We start from the raw sequence: 22,919 nt of genomic DNA on the forward strand, positions 1-22,919 counted from the left end.
ATATTTCCATTTTGAAAATAAAACATGCTTCAAATCGCTTTAAACTATTGTCATTGTAGTGCGTATTTAATGTGGCTCTGCACTCTGATGTTGTAGGAGAAAACATTTATTAAAAAGTCAATTTAATTAAGTAGAACGTGTTGTCTATATTTATTTAAAGTTGCGCATTTTGATGTGACGTCACATTTCTCACACCCCCCCCCACCCTCGTCACACATCGTCACAAATGTCTGAACTCCCCCCCCCCCAGGTGCGTGACGTCATTTATGGACGGCCCCTTATGGGTACAACCCTTAAACTGCAGCAGATAATTGATGCACACGTGGAACATGAACAATTATCTCTCAATAATGCCCGATTCACAAACACAGTGGCTTGGCTGTGGTTTTCACACCTGATGATGATTGCTTGTGTTGCAATCGAAACGTCGTGAGAATGTTATCGGTTTTTTATTGTATTATTTTGTTGTTTCCCTTCAACGTGACTTTACCGAAAGAACTAAGAATATGAATTACTGCAGTCACGAAAGCTTTAAATCAAAAGATAAAAGACGTTACGTTTTGAAGCCGAATCGTGAGTTGAAATCGATTCCCCAGTATAGAATCGAGAATCGATTCCTTCAGAAACCCACACAACCGGGAAACAACACTCCCCCCCCGCTCAGAGTTACATTACCCAGTTCACATTGGCACGCCCCGCGACACTGTCCGAGCGCTGATTGGTTGGCGGGATGCGCGTGTCCCCCCCCCCCCCACAGCAATGGACAATTTTGGACCAATGAGGGGCGGGTCCGCTTGCTTAAGCGTGGGAGGAAATGTGATCGCGACGCTGGTCGTCTTCGTTGCTGGGACTGAGTTCGCGGTGCCGCTGGTTGTTGTTGTTGTTTGTTCTTGGTAGTTGTTGTGTTTGTTGTGTGTCTGCGAGTCCTGTTGGTGTGCGTGCTAGTTGTGGCCCACCCGTGTTAGTGTTGGCACCCGTTGTGTGTGTGGTGGTGGTGGTGAAGCGCTGAAAGCGGCCCAGGTCGTGGTGGGGTTTTGTGTCTGTGTTTGTGTCTTCGCTCCGTGTACGCACTTGTGGTGGTGGTGGTGGCGGCGGCAGTGTTGTGGTGGCAGTGTTTGTCGTGAGCCTCTGCAGCATCATGCCGCTCTTCGGGAAGAAGAAGACGGAGAAGGGGAAAGAAGAGAAGCAGCGAGGTGAGTGATATCGTCGGCAGCTATTATCTTATCCACTGCTGGATGAACGGGTCTCCCAGACCCGTCAACGCCTCGCACGGTCTCTCGGTGTAACAATCAATCCAGGGCACCTGCCAACGAGCCCGATGTTAATGATCATCGCTTCGTCTCTCGGCGGGGGGCACCTTATTGTCTCCGTGGCGTTCCCGAAATTCCATTCCCATGGCTGTCACGGCGTCGTTCGTCTCGGCCATCGCCTGCTTCTCGTCTGCCCATGGTCCACATCCCCTGTGAACGGCGGTCAGCAAAGGCGCCCAGTGAACTTCAGTTTGTGATCCGCCGTTCTTGTCGTTCTCGGTGGGATTTAGGCCTCGGCGAGGTAAAGTAATTTACCCCCTTTTTGTTGTTGTTTTTAACCGGGTAAAAGGGTCAAGGTGTCGACATGCCAAGGGGGTAAGGTAAATAAAGTGTGGGGTTAGAGGTTGCTCGGAAGAATTACCCGGTAGGGTAAAGGTGGCGCGAAGTATTAACCCGGTAAATCCGGTGCCTTGTTTACCGCTAAAAGCTCCGTGGCGCATTCCGTGGCTTACGTTTAATAAGTAATATTTTTAAAAAACCTTTTTTTTTTAAAACCACGCTTTAATGACATGTACTCGTAATGGAAGAACTCCACGACTCCAGGAAGTGGCCCCGAAGTTTGCCACAACGTAAGGGGGGCCGTGGGCGATTTACAGCCAACGTGAGTTGAGCGTGGACAATTAGAGACCCAAGCCGAAACATAACGTATAAAAAATATAATGTTTACAAATATTTATTTTGTATGATAGAATATAGTATTGTCATCAGTGTGAGATAAGTTTACCAAGTTTGCAGTCGATACCACATTGGGAAGTGGGTTACAATTGAGTTACAAGATTTGAGGATGCAACAACAAGGACAACAACAAGCGTGTAAAAGTGGAATAATCGAGAGTTTTCTATATTAATTAAGCACTCTACCTAGCATTTACCTGTTATAAACCTTTTTCATGTGTAGTAGTACCCCAGTAATTACTCTGTAATCGGGTAATTTGTATGGGGTAAGGGTAAAAGGTCGGGTAAAGGTAGGCTCGTTGCTTTTAACCTTTTACCTTACCTGCTGAAGGGTAAAAGGTAGGGTAGAGTGATTGTATTGTGGTAAGGTAAAAGGTAGGGTAAAGGTAGGCTCGTTGTTTTTACCTTTGACCTTACCTTGCCGAGGCCTAGTGGAATTCCAATCACGCGCCCCTCCCTCCCCCACACATCGTTGGCGATGTTACATGATTTTGTCGCTTATCATTCATGTTGTAGCCGGTATAATACGCACTTTGATATCTCGCGAAACTTAAGATGTTGTTCGTGTTGAAGCACTGCTATCAGTGCGGTTTTTCATGTACGTTTGTTACACGGATGGAAATCGGTTGGTACACCGGTGTAACGAACCATCGTCTGCGTCTGAACATCGCCAGGCATGATGCGCCCATCTCCTTTAATGAACGTAAACTAAGTAAGTAATCAAACTGTAGATGTTGTGGATTCACTCTTCAACACACCGGTGGGATAAAGTAGTGAACTCTTGTCAAGGTGACGCTTTTTTGCTGATTGGATTGGCCGTGCCGGGTGGTGGAGGGTTACGACACATTTATAAATAACGCGATCTAACCCAAAAACCTTTATTATGAATTATAAATAAGTAATATTTAGAATACTTTTTTTAAAACACGCTTTAATTAAATGTACCGTACGAGTAACGTCAGAACTCCACGACTCCAGGAAGTAGCCCCGAGGCTTGCCACAACCTAAGGCAGTGGTTCTTAACCTGGGTTCGATCGAACCCCAGGGGTTCGGTGAGTCGATCTCAGGGGTTCGGCAGAGCCCCCGCCACGGAGGTCCGGACACACTTGAATTATTGTGTAAATTTGTGATGACACACACGGCCCGCTTGGCCATCACTGGCTGCAGATGATCATGCTACACTGCTTGGCCAATCAGCGCTGCGGGGAATTTAGTGCGTACTCAGTAGTCAACGTGTGACTGTTGTTGTCGTACGTCGTGTGATTTCTTTAATATTTTATCCATACTAACTATGTCGGGCAAAAGAAGAAAGTGGTCGGACGAATATGTACAACATGGATTCTCATGTATCACGGAACGTGATGGGAGTGAGCGTCCTATCTGCATGATTTGCAACGCCAAGTTGAGCAACTCTAGTCTTGCACCGGCAAAACTAAAGGAACACTTCTTGAAGCTGCATGGAGACGGGGAATACAAGAACACAACACTTGCTGAATTCAGGGTGAAGAGAGCCAGATTCGATGAAAGGGCCACTCTGCCTGCTCTTGGATTTGTACCTGTTAACAAACCGATCCTGACAGCATCGTACGAAGTTGCTTACCTGATCGCAAAGCAGGGCAAGCCACACACCATTGGTGAAACACTTGTGAAACCAGCTGCATTAAAGATGGCGAATCTGATACTCGGAACAGCGGCCGAAGTAAATTATCCCAAATTCCCCTTTCAAATGACACCGTCAGTGACAGAATAGAAGACATGAGTAAAGACATCTTGGCTCAAGTAGTCACGGATCTGATTTCAAGCCCGGCAAAATTCAGCCTTCAACTCGACGAAACCACAGACGTTTCTGATCTAAGCCAGCTTGCTGTTTTTGTACGCTATGTGAAAGACGACATGATAAAAGAAGAGTTTTTATTTTGTAAGCCTCTTACAACAACAACGAAGGCAGCCGATGTGAAGAAGCTTGTGGATGACTTCTTCAGAGACAACAATCTTTCATGGGATATGGTTTCTGCAGTTTGTACGGACGGAGCTCCAGTCATGCTGGGAAGAAAGTCTGGTTTTGGTGCGCTAGTAAAGGCCGATGCACCACACATCATTGTGACGCATTGTATTCTGCACAGGCATGCGTTGGCAACAAAAACCTTACCTCCAAAAATGGCAGAAGTATTAAAAACTGTGGTGGAATGTGTGAACTATGTGCGAAAAAGTGCTCTGAGGCACCGCATCTTCAGTGAGCTGTGTAAAGAAATGGGCTCTGAATTTGAGGTACTTCTGCTCCATTCTAATATTCGGTGGTTATCCCGGGGACAGGTGCTGAATCGTGTTTTTGCCATGTGTGTGGAATTAGCCCTGTTTTTGCAAGAGCACCAACACTGCCATGCAGATTGCTTCAAAAATCCTGAGTTCATTCTCATTTTAGCGTACATGGCTGATATATTCGCAGCTCTCAATCATCTCAATCAGCAGATGCAGGGTGGTGGAGTCAATATCATGGAAGCGGAAGAGCAGCTGAAGGCTTTTCAAAAAAAGCTACCGTTATGGAAACGACGAACAGAGAACAATAACTTCGCAAACTTCCCGCTTCTGGACGACTGTGCAAGTAAGATCGAAGATGTGTCTGGAATCGGAGATATTTCTGTATCCACGGAACTGAAGCAAACAATTGCCACGCACTTAGATGAGCTTGCAAAGTCTCTCGACGGATATTTCCCTACAAGAGAGTCATATCCAGCATGGGTGAGACAGCCGTTCACGTTTGCTGTTTAAACAGCAGATGTCAATGATGAATTCCTCGACGAAATCATTGAAATTCAGCAGAGCCAGGTTCAACAGCAACTCTTCAGAACAACAACGCTCTCAACGTTTTGGTGTCGACAAATGAACAAGTATCCAGTTATTGCTAAGAAAGCCCTGGATTTTTTTATACCATTTGTTACAACATATCTTTGTGAGCAATCCTTTTCGAGGATGCTGGACATAAAAACGAAGAAAAGGAACAGACTTTGCTGTGAAAATGACATGAGAGTGGCACTTGCCAAGGTGAAGCCACGCATATCTGAACTGATCTCTCAAAGGCAACAGCAGAAGTCACATTGATTTCCAGGTATGTAATTTGTTGTGAGTTTATGCATTGTGTTGGTTTTATTCTTTGAACAAGGTAATGTTCATGCACGGCTCATTTTGTGTACCAGTAAAAAACATATCTATGTCTTGAATTTGAAAAAAATCACATTTTATTTTTCACTAAAGAGGGGTTCGGTGAATGCGCATATGAAACTGGTGGGGTTCGGTACCTCCAACAAGGTTAAGAACCACTGACCTAAGGGGGGACCGTGATGATTTACAGCCAACGTGAGTTGAGCGTGGACAATTAGACCCAAGCCGAAACGTAATATATATATAAAAAAAGATTGCTTAAAAATATATTTATTTTTAACGATAGAATATAATATTGTCATCGGTATGACATACGTATACCAAGTTTGCAGTCGATACGACATTGGGAAGTGGGTTAAAATTGAGTTACAAGATTTGAGGATAACAACAACAGACAGAGTTGAGGAAATACAACAGACAGCGAGTTAAATAAAAGCGTGTAATGAATGAAATACAGCGCCACAGCGGTGCGATTGTGGCCATGCCACCCAAACTACGGGGACCACTGTAGGAGAAGGAAAAGCGAAACTACACGAACTCTCTCTCCTGAAGCCCTCTCGTGGCTCGCAGCAGACCTCGACGTTGGCATTGAGCTCCTGAACACATTGCTGCTGCTGCTGCCATCATGCACACGAATATAAGGCCAAGTTGCAGACCCCCCCCCCAATCGCTTTCTCACGCCACGATGGCGGGAAGGTGTTTTGGCCTACTCTTCCACGCTGGATAGACGTCTTGGAAGAGACACACATATATAGATATACCCTGTATATTAGCCTGTAATCGCTGCGAGGGGTGAGTATACATTGGGTAGCGTGTAAATGTATACCCTAGTGAACCTTTTGAAAACTCAAGGGGTTGTCCATGTATCATGCGTGCCAGGTGGCTGCCTGGAGTTTTATCAGATGGAGTGGCATCCTTGATAAGCACGTGATCCAATTCCATAATTTATTTCCTGGAAATACTGTAACTATTTTCTTTAAAGCGAAATAAAATCTTACCATTTAACTCTCGCGAATATAATGCACTGGTGTTCCCGCAATGATTGAGTCACCCCAAAGATGTTAGAGTAGGTTTAAAGTAATATTTTAAAAAATACAATTCAATAACGTTAATAAATAGAGAACATGCATGCGATGTGCTATAAGAAGTACACAGGCGCAGTGATCGATGTGGACGTGGGTCTGAATATGAAATTTTCCATGCTAATACTAAATATAACACGTAGGCTTTCGTGACCAATATTATCCATAGAGGTTTTTTGGGGTGAGCGTAAATGTGTCGTTAAAACCGCCACCACCCGACACGGCCAATTAGTAAGGTTTATCTACTAATTGAAGCAATTGGCGGGACCCCGGGGTCCCATCACTGCCCCGGGGTGGGAAAAACCGCGTAGCGACACGAGTCTTGCCTTACCGACAACACAACTATTGGTCAATCGATTGGCCTCGTCGAGAGCTACTCGGGGCACTAAGTTTCGTAAAAAGTAGAAAAATTACATAAACACGTTAAATTCACTGCGGGGGCGGGCTCGCCTTGGCAAAGAAGCTGAGGATCGACGGCTGACCGGAGGGCGTCGTCGCCGCGCGCGACTGCGGCGGACGCCCCCCGGGGCTTGCGTTTGGCCGGTGGGGTGGCGCCCATCGTGTCGATCGCCGCCTGCTGGCGCTTGTTGGCACCAACAGGCGGTGTCCTTGCGGGATCACGAGTGGGCGGACTGAAAAATAATTATTATTATTCACCTGATTTTTGTAGGACCCTGGGGTCCCGCCAAATGATTCAATTGTAGACAAACCCACATCTACAATTCGCTTGGGTTTACTCTCCAACACACCGGTGTGCTGTATTAGTAACGAATTGGTATCTTTTGTTGACGTGACAAACCTTACTAATTGGCTGTGTCGGGTGGTGGCCGTTTCAACGACACACTTACGCAATATGACAAAAACTTATGGATAATGCTAATTATACTCACGTGGGATTTATGTTAATATATGCTATACCTCGTGTATACAATAACTGTATGATACCATGTATTCTGGACCAGGATATAAACCCACAACGTTGCGCACATTCGCGGGTTATAATACATAGAGGAGCAATGTTATGTAATTCCAAAGTTTAAGCAATACCACGTGGTTTCAAAGAATGTCCCTCTTCCGCAAGTGAATGATAAGTCGCATCGGCTGAAAACAAACACCCTCAAGAGTTATATTCTTAGTTTTTTCGGTAAAGTCACGTTGAAGAGAAACAACAAAATATATATAAAACAATAAAAAAATTCTCACGACGTTTCGACCATAACTCAAACGGTCATCATCAGGTGTGTCGGTTTGCATAAATTTATTTTGAAAACGGCATATTTATTTATATATATAAAAATAACGTTTGCGTCACGCGCAACGATGGCAGTTTGCCAGGACTAGTCCATCTATTTTTTGAAAAGAGGAGGGGGGAGACGAAATTTGTTTTTATGTATGCTGTCTGAAAGGCACTGTAAGCGTGAACAATCAATCAAGAACTGAAATGATTTATCTTGATTGATTGTTCACGCTTACAGTGCCTTTCAGACAGCATACATAAAAACAAATTTCGTCTCCCCCCTCCTCTTTTCAAAAAATAGATGGACTAGTCCTGGCAAACTGCCATCGTTGCGCGTGACGCAAACGTTATTTTTATATATATAAATAAATATGCCGTTTTCAAAATAAATTTATGCAAACCGACACACCTGATGATGACCGTTTGAGTTATGGTCGAAACGTCGTGAGAATTTTTTATTGTTTTATATATATTTTGTTGTTTCTCTTCAACGTGACTTTACCGGAAAAAACTAAGAATATGAATTACTGCAGTCACGAAAGCTTTAAATCAAAACCCTCAAGAGTTGTAAACGGTCCTGAAGCTGTTGATGAACGTGGAGGTTATAAACAACAACCCCGTCTTGTGCAAGCGACTGCAGGGCCACCCATGCTGTAAACTTGAAATGAGGACAAGGAATGGGGAGGAAGTGGGGGGTGGGCTCTTGGGTTCATTTTAGCCTCCCTATATATCTTACGGTTATGGCTGATCCCAGGAGGGGTGGGTGGGTGTGAGTCCAGTCCGTTGTTCTTTTTTTATTTTATTTAATCCGTTACCTTTTTCCTATTTCCCACCTTAGTTAGAAAATGAACCCTTCATACCTTAAGCTAAGCAATGAAGTGAAGCCAACAATCTCCAGATATACCAAGCCTACTTGCATGTACATGCGTCCTTTGCTGTGACTCTTAAAATTATTTCAATTAAACAAATGTATATCAGTATACATGATTATAATAGTCTCCATTATCTCTGTCGCTATTATGGTCATCTTGGTGATCCTTGTTTCGATCATGGCTGCAGTCTAGTGCATCTTCTGCTTTTATTTCTTGGAGCAATATCGTGTTGCACGTGCGAGGCTGTTTTTACGATCATTCCAGTTCTGGATATTGCCATCTACCCTGGTTAGTATAAACTTTTTGATAATTCAAGACTATGGAGTGTGACATCTTGGGTTGTGACTTTTTTCAAATGTAGGTAAGTCCATGTTGTCCAGTTTTTTATTGTCGAGCATGTTTTTATCTATTTATCTGTTGCCCGAAAATGCCAAAAATATGTTTTTGTATTTTGAAAGCCCCTCATGCACAATAGACACCTTGCCTCTGTGTGCCGTCGAAAAACTGGCGTTGACCTTATCTGGAATCTCGCCATCGTGACCGGATTTACGCAGCTGGAACAAACGTTGGCACATTGTATATTACATACGTGTATTTCTGCTGACTGACTGGCCTTGATCATTGTCTATGTAACTCACATGGCGCTGTTGCTTAAGAGATATGAATATTTAGACTGCGGGAATCTGATGAGCTATGAAGCTCTTTTTCACATGTTTCCCCCCCCCCCCCAGCGTGTGGTTTGTTTAGCCTCAGTCTGTCAAATGCCTCGAGTCAAATGCCACTTGTGGTGACGCGGTGAAATCCTGTGGCACGCAAAGCATCTAGGATAAAAGCAGATTTGTAAAATTCCATCTATAATAGATCTGCATTACACGTCCACGCGGACAAATATTGCCATTCACAGCGAGGCCACCTTGTGCACATGGAAATTGCACCATGAATAATATACAACCCAGCTCAGTGGCTGGGTTGGAGAAGGTGCTCATCCAAGCAGAGATTTACAGCGTTGGGCCAGATTCTCATCATGATGAAATTGAGTATTGTTTTGATAATATTCCCCAATTAATGATATTAGATATCTGGAATGTTTTTGTGACATGTGAGCACTTGTCATTCTGATAATCTGGTGCATTATGTATCGTGAATTCCACATGTTAAAGTTGCTTTAGCGACATTTATCAATCTTCACCTCTTACTTTCCATACATGCATTCCAGACTATGGCATGCGAGAAGCAGACGTGTCGCTCGTAAGAACTCATCACCAAACCATACTCGGCAACGGACTGCCAAAAAATTGCAGTCTTTGGGGAGGAAACTGCATAAAAATACCAGTCCAACAACATGTTCTTATTATTGGCATCCTTTACTATTTTACGTAATTACGATAATATTTTCAAATTCCATAAACTCCAATAATGGATTAAACCCTCCAAGCCATTTGTCAATCATGAGGGTTGTTTTGATGATACTTTACCACACTGCTCCGTGCACTCGCCACCGAGTACTCGCCACTTTAAGCATGAGAGTACCCTTTCGATTTAAAGCTTTCGTGACTGCAAGGATTCATCTTCTTTGGTTCTTTCGGTAAAGTCACGCAGAATGAGAATAAAATAATAAATTCATAAAATAAAATAACACAATAATATTCTCACGACGTTTCGGCCACAACACAAGCGGCCTTCATCAGGTGAAGGGACGAGACTGTCTGGAGGACAGCGCTGGAGCGAAAAAGCCATGCTCGGATCGCGACCTTTTAGCTTAAAGGTCGCGATCTGAGCGTGTGTTATTTTATTTTATCAATTTATTATTTTATTCTCATTCTACGTGACTTTACCGAAAGAACCAAAGAAGATGAGAGTACCCTGTTCATGCCACAGTGCGCAAACCACCGTGCCACCACTCTACCAAATTTGAATACACGTAAAAATTCTACCTGACATTTAATATTATTACAGCTAAAATTATACCTCATCTTAATTGTGCATCACCACCAAAACAGAAAGCCATGCATTGATCATCATCAGCCATGATCAATCCACTGCTGAATAAAAAAAGGACTTCTTCAAAGCCATCGTGACCTCTCGTGGCCCTGCGATGCAACACTTTGCCTAAGCATTTGATAGCTGACGATGAAAGTCCATTGCATTTTTCCCTGTGCAGGGCCTGCGTACCCAACCCAGACGGCCAGTCCTTACCCTGTGCAGACAGCCTCTGCCCACCCTGCCCAGCAGCAGATGCCCCCACCGATGGCGTACGCTGGTAACGCGGCACCCCCGGGACTGTACTACCCGCCACCCTCGTACTCCAGCGTGAGCGCAGTAAGCAAACACGCCCACCTGCCACACACAAAAGCAGTAAACGCGTGTATGTTCATTGCATATATTAGCACCTCCGATTTAGCACGGTTGGCTAGGTACGGTGCGAAAAGAGTTGAACATATATACACATGTATAGGCATCTGTCAATATTCACAACAGACGGGTTCCTGAGGTTTGCCACGAAAGCAAAATTCTGTTTCTTGAACCCTATTTTCCCATTTTCTTCCATTATGTAAATTGAGATGCGCTCCAATGGAAAACCTTCATAAAGGACACATTTAATTGAAAAAAAAATCTATAATTTTATCATAATATGAATATTACTCAAGAAACCACAAAATAAAAAAATACTGCACATTACCAGAACAAGCTAAGTTTGGGTGGCATGATGAGTGCAAGAAACCACTACAGTGTGCAAAACACATGCAAAAACGACTTTGAGAACGACTTGGAGATGCAACAAATGTACGCAAGACAAAGACAAATGGTGCCTAGTTCGATTCCCCACCCCCCAAATAATTATTTGGAAATTCAACATTCCGTGAATGCGAATTTAACGTAACTTATATCGAAATCGTTCCCCAATTGATAAATTACATAGTGAAATTCTGTATTAGTTGCCGTATAACGAGGGATGACTGTACGATACGATGTACAGTATGTGTAGTGTATGTGTTAGCGTACAGATAAAAAGATAAAACGTACTGACGGGACATTCGTCATGTCCGTTGGTTTGAGGAAATCACCTCTCTTCCACTACCACAACACTAAAATATATCTTTGGCACCATTGTACATTTAGCCTCCTGGTTCATGTATTCTAAACGTTTTGAAAAAGAGAGGTGTGGTCTTCGACTGTAACTTGATTAAGAGACATCTTTAATGTCAATCGATTTAATTCACAAGTGAACACCACTTACGCATAATTTCACGTGCATTTGCATTAATTTAGAAAAACGCAAACATTGTGCATCATTCGTTCATGAAACCCATATCTACTCGACCTAATGTGCAACTGTCTGTCTGTCTGTCACAGGCTGCTCCACCACAAGCTTCCCCCATGGGTTACGGGAATCATCCCGCCACTTCCGGTGGCCCCCCTCCGATGTATTCACCGTTTGCCGCTGCCCCATATGCTGCTTGCCAATATCAGCCGGTACCCGCTGCAGCGCATGGCAACAGCACTGTCTTCGTGCCCAATGCGTTTGATGCTGGAGCCCGGTTTGGCAGTGGGTCCATGCCCAATGTTCCGGTAAGGACGAGCTGCAATCATAGCTTTTCCCTTTGGTACCATTATTACAGACTCTTACCTAATATATAAGCAGAAAATACAAAGAAAGGATCCAGGCAAACAGCCTTTTATTTCAGAGTAGAAAGAGAACAGGCATGGAAAGAATGATATAGTAAGAGATGTATTTTGCAATCTTGATCATGACAAAATTTGGTGTCGTTGGTAAATTATAGTGTTGACACTTTTATTATCAGTTATTTGATAGCACACTTGGTTAGAAATGTAAACAAATAATCACTTTTAGAAGAAATTAAAATAAGAAAACATCTGCTATATCGCATTACATTATCAGTGGCACTATTGACATCAAGCAAATGCATCTCCTCAGCTGTTGTGTATACCTTAGCGATGGGTCTTGGTTACATGTTCAGAGAAAGAATACAAACTAAACGGACCGCTATTACCTCGTAGATGCATACCTATGTTGTGTGCACAAAGATGTCCCACCCTTCACGAGTGTTGACAAATGCCGTTCACATTACGTGCAGGCGCGCACTCAAGCCTGTACATCGTGATGCTACGTCACTAGCCCTCCTGCAAGACACTTTAAAGTCGTATTTTCCCACCAACGCAGCTACTGGTTATTTTTTTGTCGCGCAAGTGACTTTATTTAGCACATCTAACCAGTGCTCGTGTCTCTTCATTGTTCAGCCCCCTCCCCCTGGCTACGCCCCCAATGCTGCTCAGATGGCGTCCATGCAGGGCCAGACCGTGGTGATGGGACAGAGGAAGAGCGACTGGTTGGAGGGAGGCTCCAGCGGGGGTGTCACCTTCTTTTAATGCCACACGGGGGGGGGGGGGGGGGTGGCCTGCCCCGAGGGCTGCTCCAGTTGCAGCGATTATTTTTTTCAAGAAACATGGCGACCATAAAACAATTCTCACTGAAAAGTAAAAAAGTTCTAACAGATTGGCTGCAACTGTTGCTTTAACTAAACTCTCACACACAGGCACGTGGCCTTTGATGGGGCATTTTTGGACGTAATTGCCCTTAATTTTCAAAATGATACTATGGTCTAGTATTCCATTCTTCCGCTTCGCAAAAGTTATTAAGGTTATTTTTTTAAATACTGTACTGGGTATGCACATTTATATTGTACTGGACTAGTTTTTATAATGTCACTAATTATGATTATTATCTTTTGGTGGCTCTTACTGTATAAAGTTGTTTTTGATGTTGGTGGGTATTGGGGGGAGTTTAAATATTTGTTCCTGATGAAGTTTATTTATAGTACTCTTAAATAATGCAAAATGTGATTTTTCTCGTCATTGAGCATAATAAAACATTACTCTAAAAAAAATGTGCTTTTCTCTAGCTTATATTATTAAGTGAGTTGAATTGGGTGCACTTATGTTCTGTAAGTATGACATGTCAAGATGCACTGTTAGGAATTGGTATAAAAGTGCATATTTGTTCAAAACAGTAATTTTACATCTCAACGCCAACTAGTTTGTAAACAGGTGCATCAGGCACATAAACGATGGTACAATACAACCAAGTTCAATGCAACACTATCCCTTGCCTTTTCCTCTGGGATGCCTGTAGATTACTTGGCTGAGAATCCAGCACACTTTGTCTTATAGACCAATCCACAGTATGTATTTGATGGAACGAGCCAGTGTTGGCCAGAACTGAGCCTTCGGAAGGGAGAAAACGTTTTGTCAGCTGAATGTTTGCCATGAAACTACAAGCAGGCTGGGACAGCCTCGGTTGTGTTAACATTCCCAATGTTGCTTGTGGCTGCACAAATATATAATTGTATACCCAGGGAAGCCTCAAGTCTCAATGCTGTATTCAGGTAAGTGGGTGGTAATCATTCGACCCATGATATCTAGGTCAGTGCTTGATTCTAGATTTAAAGCTTTCGTGACTGCAAGGATCCATACTCTTTCGTTCTATTTGGTAAAGTCACATAAATAAATTCACGACGTTTCGGCCACAACACAAGTGGCCTTCATCAGGTGAAGGGACCGTGCTGTCATGAGGACAGCGTTGTAGTGAAAACAGCCAAGCCCAGGTCGCGTCCTTTAAGCTGTGTGGGAGGAAGCAAAACGCTTGACAAAGGAATTAGTATCGAAATGAGCATGATGTACGTAGGAGGTGCATGGGCCATGATGGACCAGGAGCGGGTGGGGACCATGACGGACCAGCAGGGGGCGGGGGGGGGAGTGGAGTGAGTGGGTGGAGTGAATGAGTGAGTGGGTGGAGTGAGTGAGTGGAGAGTGGAGTGAGTGGGTGGAGTGAGTGGAGAGTGGGTGGAGTGGGTGGAGTGAGTGGAGTGAGTGAGGTGAGTGGGTGGAGTGAGTGAGTGATTGGAGTGAGTGACAGGACTCTCCTACAAGCTCATTTAATGTTAACACAAAAAATGTCACCTTCTGATTGGAATCACGTAGACAACATGACTGCTTCTTCGGCTGATTCACTGTCAGTCAAATGTAAAGCTAACCTGATTTCTAAATTCAACCACCTATCAAAGAAGAACCCAGTTCCACATTAAACAAAACTAGACGTCAACAAAATCGTCATTAATCAGAGTAGCACCCCGATTTCGGACAATCTGAAAACAGTACTGGCTAGGGGGCTGAATTTTGCTGTCACCCCAAAACACATACTAGTAGAAGATATCATCTCTCAGGTCGATGTAGCCCTCAAAGGCCTAGGACACATCCAAGCAGACGTTGCGAGAGCTGAAATAGCCACTATTAAGAATGCTAAGAAACCCATTAGTAACATCAGCAGAAATGAACGCTCTGAACTCGTGAGTTTAAAAACAGAAGTGATATAGTCATCCTCTCAGACGATAAAAGCAACGCTACTGTAATTATGGATAAAGATTCATACAACAACAAAATCCAGAATCTGCTCAACGATGGAAGTTACTCAAAAATAAAAAATGACCCTACTAATAGCCTAGCGATGAAAACCAACAAGATCATCACAAGTTCGACTTCCCTAATCGACCCAACTAAACGTCCCTCCCTAAAACCTTCTGCTGCAAGACCCCCTAGATTCTATGGTCTTCCCAAGATTCATAAAGAAGACAACCCACTACGACCCATCGTATCCACGATCAACTCCCCTACCTATAGACTAGCTTGTTTTCTGTCAGATACCTTGCTGCCTTTCACTGGCAAGACCGCCTCAGCAGTACTTAACTCAGCCCAATTGGTCTCTATGGTCAAAGACGTTGTACTGTCCCCTGACGATATCCTTGTCAGCTTCGATGTGGTCTCTTTGTTCACCAAGGTCCCAGTACCTGATACCATTGAAATAATTGAAAATTTGGTCCAACATGGACTAGACCCCGATACACCTGCACTGGTTAGGCACTGCCTCAACAATGCCTACTTTACTTGGAATGGCTCCTTCTACAAACAAAATGAGGGTACCCCCATGGGATCCCCCTTGTCACCAGTGATAGCCAATATTTTCATGAGGAAATTTGAATCGGACGCCATCCAGACTTCCACCCTCAGATCTTCCCTGTGGAAGAGATATGTAGACGACACTTTCGTCATTTGGCCACATGGCCTCCCGGCTTTGAACCTTTTCCTAGACCACATTAATTATAGACACCCCACCATCAAATTCACCATGGAAGTGGAGAAAGATGGCAAGCTGCCATTCTTGGATGTTTTGTTTGAGAGGAGACCTGATGGCTCATTGGGACATTCTGTCTACAGGAAACCCACCCACACAGATTCCTACTTGAAACCTGATTCCCACCACCACCCGACGCAAAATAATTCTCTCATCAAAACGTTATACCACAGGGCTCATTGCATTTCGGACCAACACCACCTGACCAGTGAATTAAAACATGTACATCTGGCCCTAAAAAGGAATGGATACTCTGACCGTACCATCCGCCAAGCTGTTTCTCCCTCCATACAGAAACAACCACTTGATACTCCAATCAAAACCATCACACTACCATATATAGCAGGCGTTACTAAAAAGATTTCCAAAATTCTAAACAAACACAAGATCCAGGTCCGGTTCAATACAGTACACAAAATTCGTGATCTGATCCCATCCGTGAAGGATGTCATTCCTGACTTACAGTACCCCAGGGTTTACAAATTGATCTGCACCTGTGGTGACTGCTATATCGGGGAGACGAAACGACATGTCTCTGACCGAATCCGCGAGCACAAATCAGATTTGAAACACGGCAGAACGAATTCTTCTTCCGTAGCTGATCACTGTTACAACACTGTGGGTGATCACATATAATTTTCTCCGATACCAAGGTTCTTTGCAAACCCACGGGTTTTTATCAGAGATTTGTTCACGAGGCAATTCAGATTTACAATCACAGACACAATTTCAACCGAGAGGATGGTTTAAAATTAAGCAACCATTGGAAAGATGTTCTGAATCAAACCAAACATTAAACTAATTTTCAATGGTACAGTATATTTTTTAAGTAGTGGTATCCCAAACTTTCGCAGCTGCTTAAATTCCCCCTTTTCACACCATAAATATGTGGGCTCCCCCCTCTCCCACTCGCCGGTCTGCACATGCTCCCCCCCAGTACATCGTCCTTCATTCTAAGTCCGCCAATGAAATGCTAATTTTTATGCTAATTCATTTGTCAGGGCGCTCTGCTTCCTCTCACACAGCTTAGAGGTCGCGGTCTGAGCATGACTGTGTGCACTCCAGCGCTGTCCTCTGGACAGTATGGTCCCCTTCACTCACTCCACTCACTCAACTCACTCACTCCACTCACTCACTCTACCCATTCACTCCACTCACTCTCTCCACTAACTCCACTCACTCCACTCACTCACTCCACTCACTCACTCTACTCACTCACTCCACTCACTCACTCTACTCACTCATTCCACTCACTCACTCCACTCACTCACTCCACTCACTCACTCCACTCACTCCACTCACTCACTCTACTCACTCACTCACTCCACTCACTCACTCCACTCACTCACTCCACCCATTCACTCCACTCACTCACTCCACTCACTCTCTCCCCTAACTCCACTCACTCCACTCACTCACTCCACTCACTCACTCCACTCACTCACTCCACTCACTCCACTCCACTCACTCACTCCACTTACTCACTCACTCCACTCACTTCACTCCACTCACTCACTCCACTCACTCCACTCACTCCACTCACTCATTCCACTCACTCACTCTACTCACTCATTCCACTCACTCACTCCACTCACTCACTCCACTCACTCCACTCACTCCACTCACTCACTCTACTCACTCACTCCACTCACTCACTCACTCCACTCACTCACTCCACTCACTCACTCCAGCCATTCACTCCACTCACTCACTCCACTCACTCTCTCCCCTAACTCCACTCACTCCACTCACTCACTCCACTCACTCACTCCACTCACTCACTCCACTCACTCCACTCCACTCACTCACTCCACTTACTCACTCACTCCACTCACTTCACTCCACTCACTCACTCCACTCACTCCACTCACTCACCCCACTCACTCCACTCACTCACTCCACTCACTCACTCCACTCACTCACTCCACTCACTCACTCCACTCACTCCACTCATTCACTCACTCCACTCACTCCACTCACTCACTCTACTCCCCCCCCCCCCCCCCCTGCTGCTGGTCCGTCATGGTCCCCACCCGCTCCTGGTCCATCATGGCCCATACACCTCCTACGTATATCGTGCTCATTTCTATGCTAATTCCTTTGTCAAAGCGTTTTGCTTCCTCCCACACAGCTTAAAAGGACAAGACCTAGGCTTGGCTGTTTTCACTCCAACGCTGTCCTCATGACAGCACGGTCCCTTCACCTGATGAAGGCCACTTGTGTTGCGGCCAAAACGTCGTGTCCGCCAATGAAATGCTAATTATTATGCTAACTCATTTGTCAGGGTGCTCTGCTTCCTCTCACACAACTTAGAGGTCGCGGTCTGAGCTTGACTGTGTGCACTCCAGCGCTGTCCTGTGGACAGTATAGTCTCCTTCACTCACTCCACTCACTCCACTCACTCACTCACTCCACTCACTCACTCCACTCACTCACTCCACCCATTCACTCCACTCACTCACTCCACTCACTCTCTCCACTAACTCCACTCACTCCACTCACTCCACTCACTCACTCCACTCACTCACTCCACTCACTCCACTCACTCACTCCACTCCACTCACTCCACTCCACTCACTCACTCCACTCACTCCACTCCACTCACTCACTCCACTCACTCCACTCACTCACTCCACTCACTCACTCACTCCACTTACTCACTCCACTCACTCCACTCACTCACTCCACTCACTCCACTCACTCACTCTACTCCCCCCCCCCCCCCCCTGCTGCTGGTCCGTTATGGTCCCCACCCGCTCCTGGTCCATCATGGCCCATACACCTCCTACGTATATCGTGCTCATATCTATACTAATTCCTTTGTCAAAGCGTTTTGCTTCCTCCCACACAGCTTAAAAGGACGTGACCTAGGCTTGGCTGTTTTCACTCCAACGCTGTCCTCATGACAGCACGGTCCCTTCACCTGATGAAGGCCACTTGTGTTGCGGCCAAAACGTCGTGTCCGCCAATGAAATGCTAATTATTATGCTAACTCATTTGTCAGGGCGCTCTGCTTCCTCTCACACAGCTTAGAGGTCGCGGTCTGAGCTTGACTGTGTGCACTCCAGCGCTGTCCTCTGGACAGTATAGTCCCCTTCACTCACTCCACTCACTCCACTCACTCACTCACTCCACTCACTCACTCCACTCACTCACTCCACCCATTCACTCCACTCACTCACTCCACTCACTCTCTCCACTAACTCCACTCACTCCACTCACTCCACTCACTCACTCCACTCACTCACTCCACTCCACTCACTCCACTTACTCACTCACTCCACTCACTCCACTCCACTCACTCACTCCACTCACTCACTCCACTCACTCACTCCACTCACTCCACTCACTCACTCCACTCACTCACTCCACTCACTCACTCCACTCACTCACTCACTCCACTCCACTCACTCACTCCACTCACTCACTCACTCCACTCACTCACTCCACTCACTCGACTCACTCCACTCACTCCACTCACTCACTCCACTCACTCACTCCACTCACTCCACTCACTCACTCCACTCACTCACTCCACTCACTCACTCACTCCACTCACTCACTCCACTCACTCACTCCACTCACTCACTCACTCCACTCACTCACTCCACTCACTCCACTCACTCTACTCCCCCCCCCCCTGCTGCTGGTCTGTCATGGTCCCCACCCGCTCCTGGTCCATCATGGCCCATACACCTCCTACGTACATCGTGCTCATTTCTATACTAATTCCTTTGTCAAGCGTTTTGCTTCCTCCCACACAACTTAAAGGACGCGACCTGAGCTTGGCTGTTTTCACTCCAACGCTGTCCTCATGACAGCACGGTCCCTTCACCTGATGAAGGCCACTTGTGTTGTAGCCGAAACGTCGTGAATTTTTTAATCTTATTTTTTGTTGTTTTTTTACATGACTTTACCGAATAGAACCAAAGAGTACAGTGCTTGATGTTTATGTCAGAATCCGAATCTTTAGCTTGAACTTCTTTTGCACCGTACATGGCCAACTGTGCTAATCGGAAGTGTGATGAGCTATGAAGCTCTTTTTTTCACATGTCCAGTAGGTCAGAAAGTTGCAAAAAACATGAAAAAACGATAGTGAAAAATACAGGAAAGGAAGGCAAATCACTGCAAATAATTGAAGTATATAAGTTCAAATTGCATAAGTACAGCAATTCCCAAGCTTGGGCAACTGCAAAACAACAGCAAAATCAGTCTTAGCCCACACAAAGACACAAACAGTTCCTCAATAAAATTGCACATTAAAATGTAACTTAATAAATGGGTAAGAATTAAAATTACTAATAACATTAGCAAATTCGGTTGTTTCTTGCACTAACCTTCTGCTTCACGATATTTTTCGAAGGATTTACAATGTTACGGGAGGGGAAAAAAGGTTCTTCCAAAACGTTGGCGCTGCAACGGAAAATGCTTTATCACCTATTCCAATTATTGTTCTTGGTATAGTACACAGTGCTGTATGTCATCGCAGCGTAACTTGTCAACAACTATCTTTGGCAGGACCCTAGTGAAAAATAGTGCTGCGACTCGGTGAGGCTTTCTTGAGTAATCAAGCATAACCACTTGTACTATATTCGACAAAAGTTTTGCTGGCTGGCTGGTGTGACAGTCGCATCAAAAGGATGTGCAGGCTGCTCGTAATAATAAAAAAACAACAATAGTTGGCTAACACCGCTTGGGCACCGCAGTTACACCGCATCTGCTGAAGTGTCCATCTGTGTATCATGCAGGTTTTTTTGGGGTTAGATCGCGTAAATATATAAATATGTTAGAAGATGTTAGAGTACGTTTAAAGTAATATAAACATTTAAATTCAATAACGTTAATAAATAGCGAACATGCATGCGATGCGATATAAGAAATACACAGGCGAAGTGATCTACGGTGGACGTGGGCCTGATAAATGATGATACAGTACGTGTGAATATGAAATTTTCCATGCTAATACTACATATAAAACGTAGGTTTTCGTGAACAATATTTCACATAGAGGTATTTTTGGGTTAGCGTAAATGTGTCGTGAAACCCGCCACCAGACACCGCCAATCAGTAAGGTTTGTCACGTAAACAGAACATGCCAATTCGTTACCAGGACAGCACACTGGTGTGTTGGAGAGCAAAGCCACAACATTTACAATCTGAGTTACTGCCTGTGTCGTGTCAGCGGAGAGGGAGACAAGGTTCTTGAGGAGGCACCTTCTTATTCAACACTTCAGGTTCGCCCTCGCTTCTCCCAAGTCGTCTAGCCTAGCCTTGACACAACCCTGACCTGTTACACCGACAGCGCCGACCGAGACAGCCAACAACTATCTGGCCGCGCAATATCTAGCGAAGATGGTAGCGACGAAGATGGCGAAGATGACAGCGATGACGAGATGAGTCCACTTCCCCGAACCGGCAGCCACAAGCTCCCGCTCTCAGCTGCTTTTATGCTTCCCGGCGTAGCCTGGCTCCGCCCTGGCCGCGCCTTCCATCTCGAACCCACTAGCGGGTTCTTGGGGCTTCCAGACGGGGTCTTCCATGACCCTTGCCCCAGTTCCTCCGCCCTGCCGACACACCCGCATACAGCGATACCTTGACTTTTGTCCACTTGACTTTCATTGCTTCGCTCTTTCGGCCATTTTCAATTATAACCATTTTCAATTATAAATTTCGTCCATGTGCTTTCCTCTTTTGTCTGATTTCATCCAACTTTCCACGACATTCGCGCCACGTGCCATCTTTTTCGTTCAGTCTTTGAATATAAGTCGTTCAGTGAGTATCTTACCTATACAATCATTTTTTTGTCTGTCTGTTTTAATATCTTATCACCTGTTGTGTTGCCAGAAAAAAGGTGAAAACCCTATTATCATATTTTGGTACTGGCAAAGGAGGTCCCATCATGAGAAAGTGGTCCCGTTACGTTGTAGCGAACGGTGATACCTGGCTAGCAGGAGATTGGGGTTCTCTTTGGGCTATCTTGAAGCGAAATGAGCCGTGGACTTGTACCGCTCTGGGTGCTAATGCTGTTCAGCGGATAAGGGAACCATTCCTGCAGATCCTATTGGGGGATATGGAAATTGCAGGGGTTCAGGCGAAAGGAATATTGCTGAGGGAGTTAGCGGAATGCGACGGGTTCAGGCCGAGCGCTGAGACAAGAGTGAGTGAGGACACATGCTGGATAGCATGGAAGGGTGAGTTGTAGCAATAACTCTAAGTTGTTGGGGGTGCATGTTGTTGAGTACGACTCCTGTTGAGGGAAGGGTGGCCGTGGAAATTCGCCCCTAAGGATTTAGAGGGGGTCCGGCCTCAGAAAGGGATAAACCTTCCTGGGCAATGCATTGTCAGGTTGTGTGATGTGTCGGAGTGTGTTAGTCAAAAGAGGTGTAGTACGGGATAGAAATGGCTAAATCGGTTGCGAAGCGCCATTCCGTAGGTCCCCAAAAACTGCACTGGCCGGGTAAATGGCCAGTGGGGAGGGTTGTTGAAATTGGATGGCCACGGGGCGGGCAAAGTGTGAGTATGATGTTGCCAATGCCACGGTGCGGACAAAATGCAAGTATGATGTTGCCGCAGAGTCGCCGTTGGTTGCGTCTTGGTGCCGGTTGTTGTTTTAGTCCTGCATCAATCATCCCCATTGTTGTGCGGTCGGGGTCTGAGGTGTCAGACGGTGGGCTGGAGTAATCGGACGCCGCCGAGGGATGTGTGTTCCACCCCCAATTGTGGATCCCTGGCATCGGAAGTGCCTGAAGACCTCAAACCCCCCCCCCCCCCCCCCAGGCTTGAGTGCAAGCCCTCTCGGCCATTGACGTCCAAAAATCTGCCCGGGAAGTTTCAAGTTTCATTTATTAGGTATAGCCCTGTGAGCCATGCGGCTCTTAAGTCGGGTGCAACCGCAACAATCAAAATTTGAACACAGAACATCCCAAAGCGACGACGCGCAACAGAAACATTCTAGAATAAACCAGCAAATATTCCACGCAAAAAAACACTTATTAAAACGCGTGTGCAAAAATCACAATGTGGTGCAAGCCAACAACAACAACCATAAGACAATTTAGATTAACCATATGTTTTCGAATCACCAAAATAAAGCTATAAAAACAATGTAACAACAGGACTAACGTCAAGAACTGGACATTTTGCTGACGGATCGCCGTGATGTTGTTGTTGCGTTGTGTTTTGTGGGCGTCCGTATGTTCAAAATTTTCGCGGCTTGACGGAATGATCGCGGGGGTTGCGTGCGTGTGTTGTTTGGATTTTGGTGTTATTGTTGTTACAGATTTTGTTGCGGTGGTTCGCATTTGGATTCTGCAGTGTCGGTTGTTCCTTCAACCCATAAACAATTGTTACGTGTTGTGTTACATGTGTAGTGATTTGT

The 22,919-nt window shown here is 45.2% G+C and overlaps 1 protein-coding gene across 1 annotated transcript; it reads left to right on the plus strand.

Moving 5' to 3' along the window:
* Positions 1–995: 995 nt before the first annotated feature.
* On the plus strand, positions 996–13,020 carry DAZAP2 (DAZ associated protein 2). Its single transcript, XM_032961380.2, has 4 exons — positions 996–1,193; positions 10,496–10,653; positions 11,689–11,904; positions 12,595–13,020. Exons 1-4 carry the CDS (start codon positions 1,139–1,141, stop codon positions 12,721–12,723), a joined length of 558 nt encoding a protein of 185 aa, XP_032817271.1. The 5' UTR covers positions 996–1,138; the 3' UTR covers positions 12,724–13,020.
* The last annotated feature ends 9,899 nt before the right edge of the window (positions 13,021–22,919 follow it).

This window comes from Petromyzon marinus, chromosome 2 (genome assembly GCF_048934315.1).
Source record: "Petromyzon marinus isolate PM22_M1 ecotype Great Lakes invasive population chromosome 2, UKy_Petmar_22M1.pri1.0, whole genome shotgun sequence".
Taxonomy (NCBI): domain Eukaryota; kingdom Metazoa; phylum Chordata; class Hyperoartia; order Petromyzontiformes; family Petromyzontidae; genus Petromyzon; species Petromyzon marinus.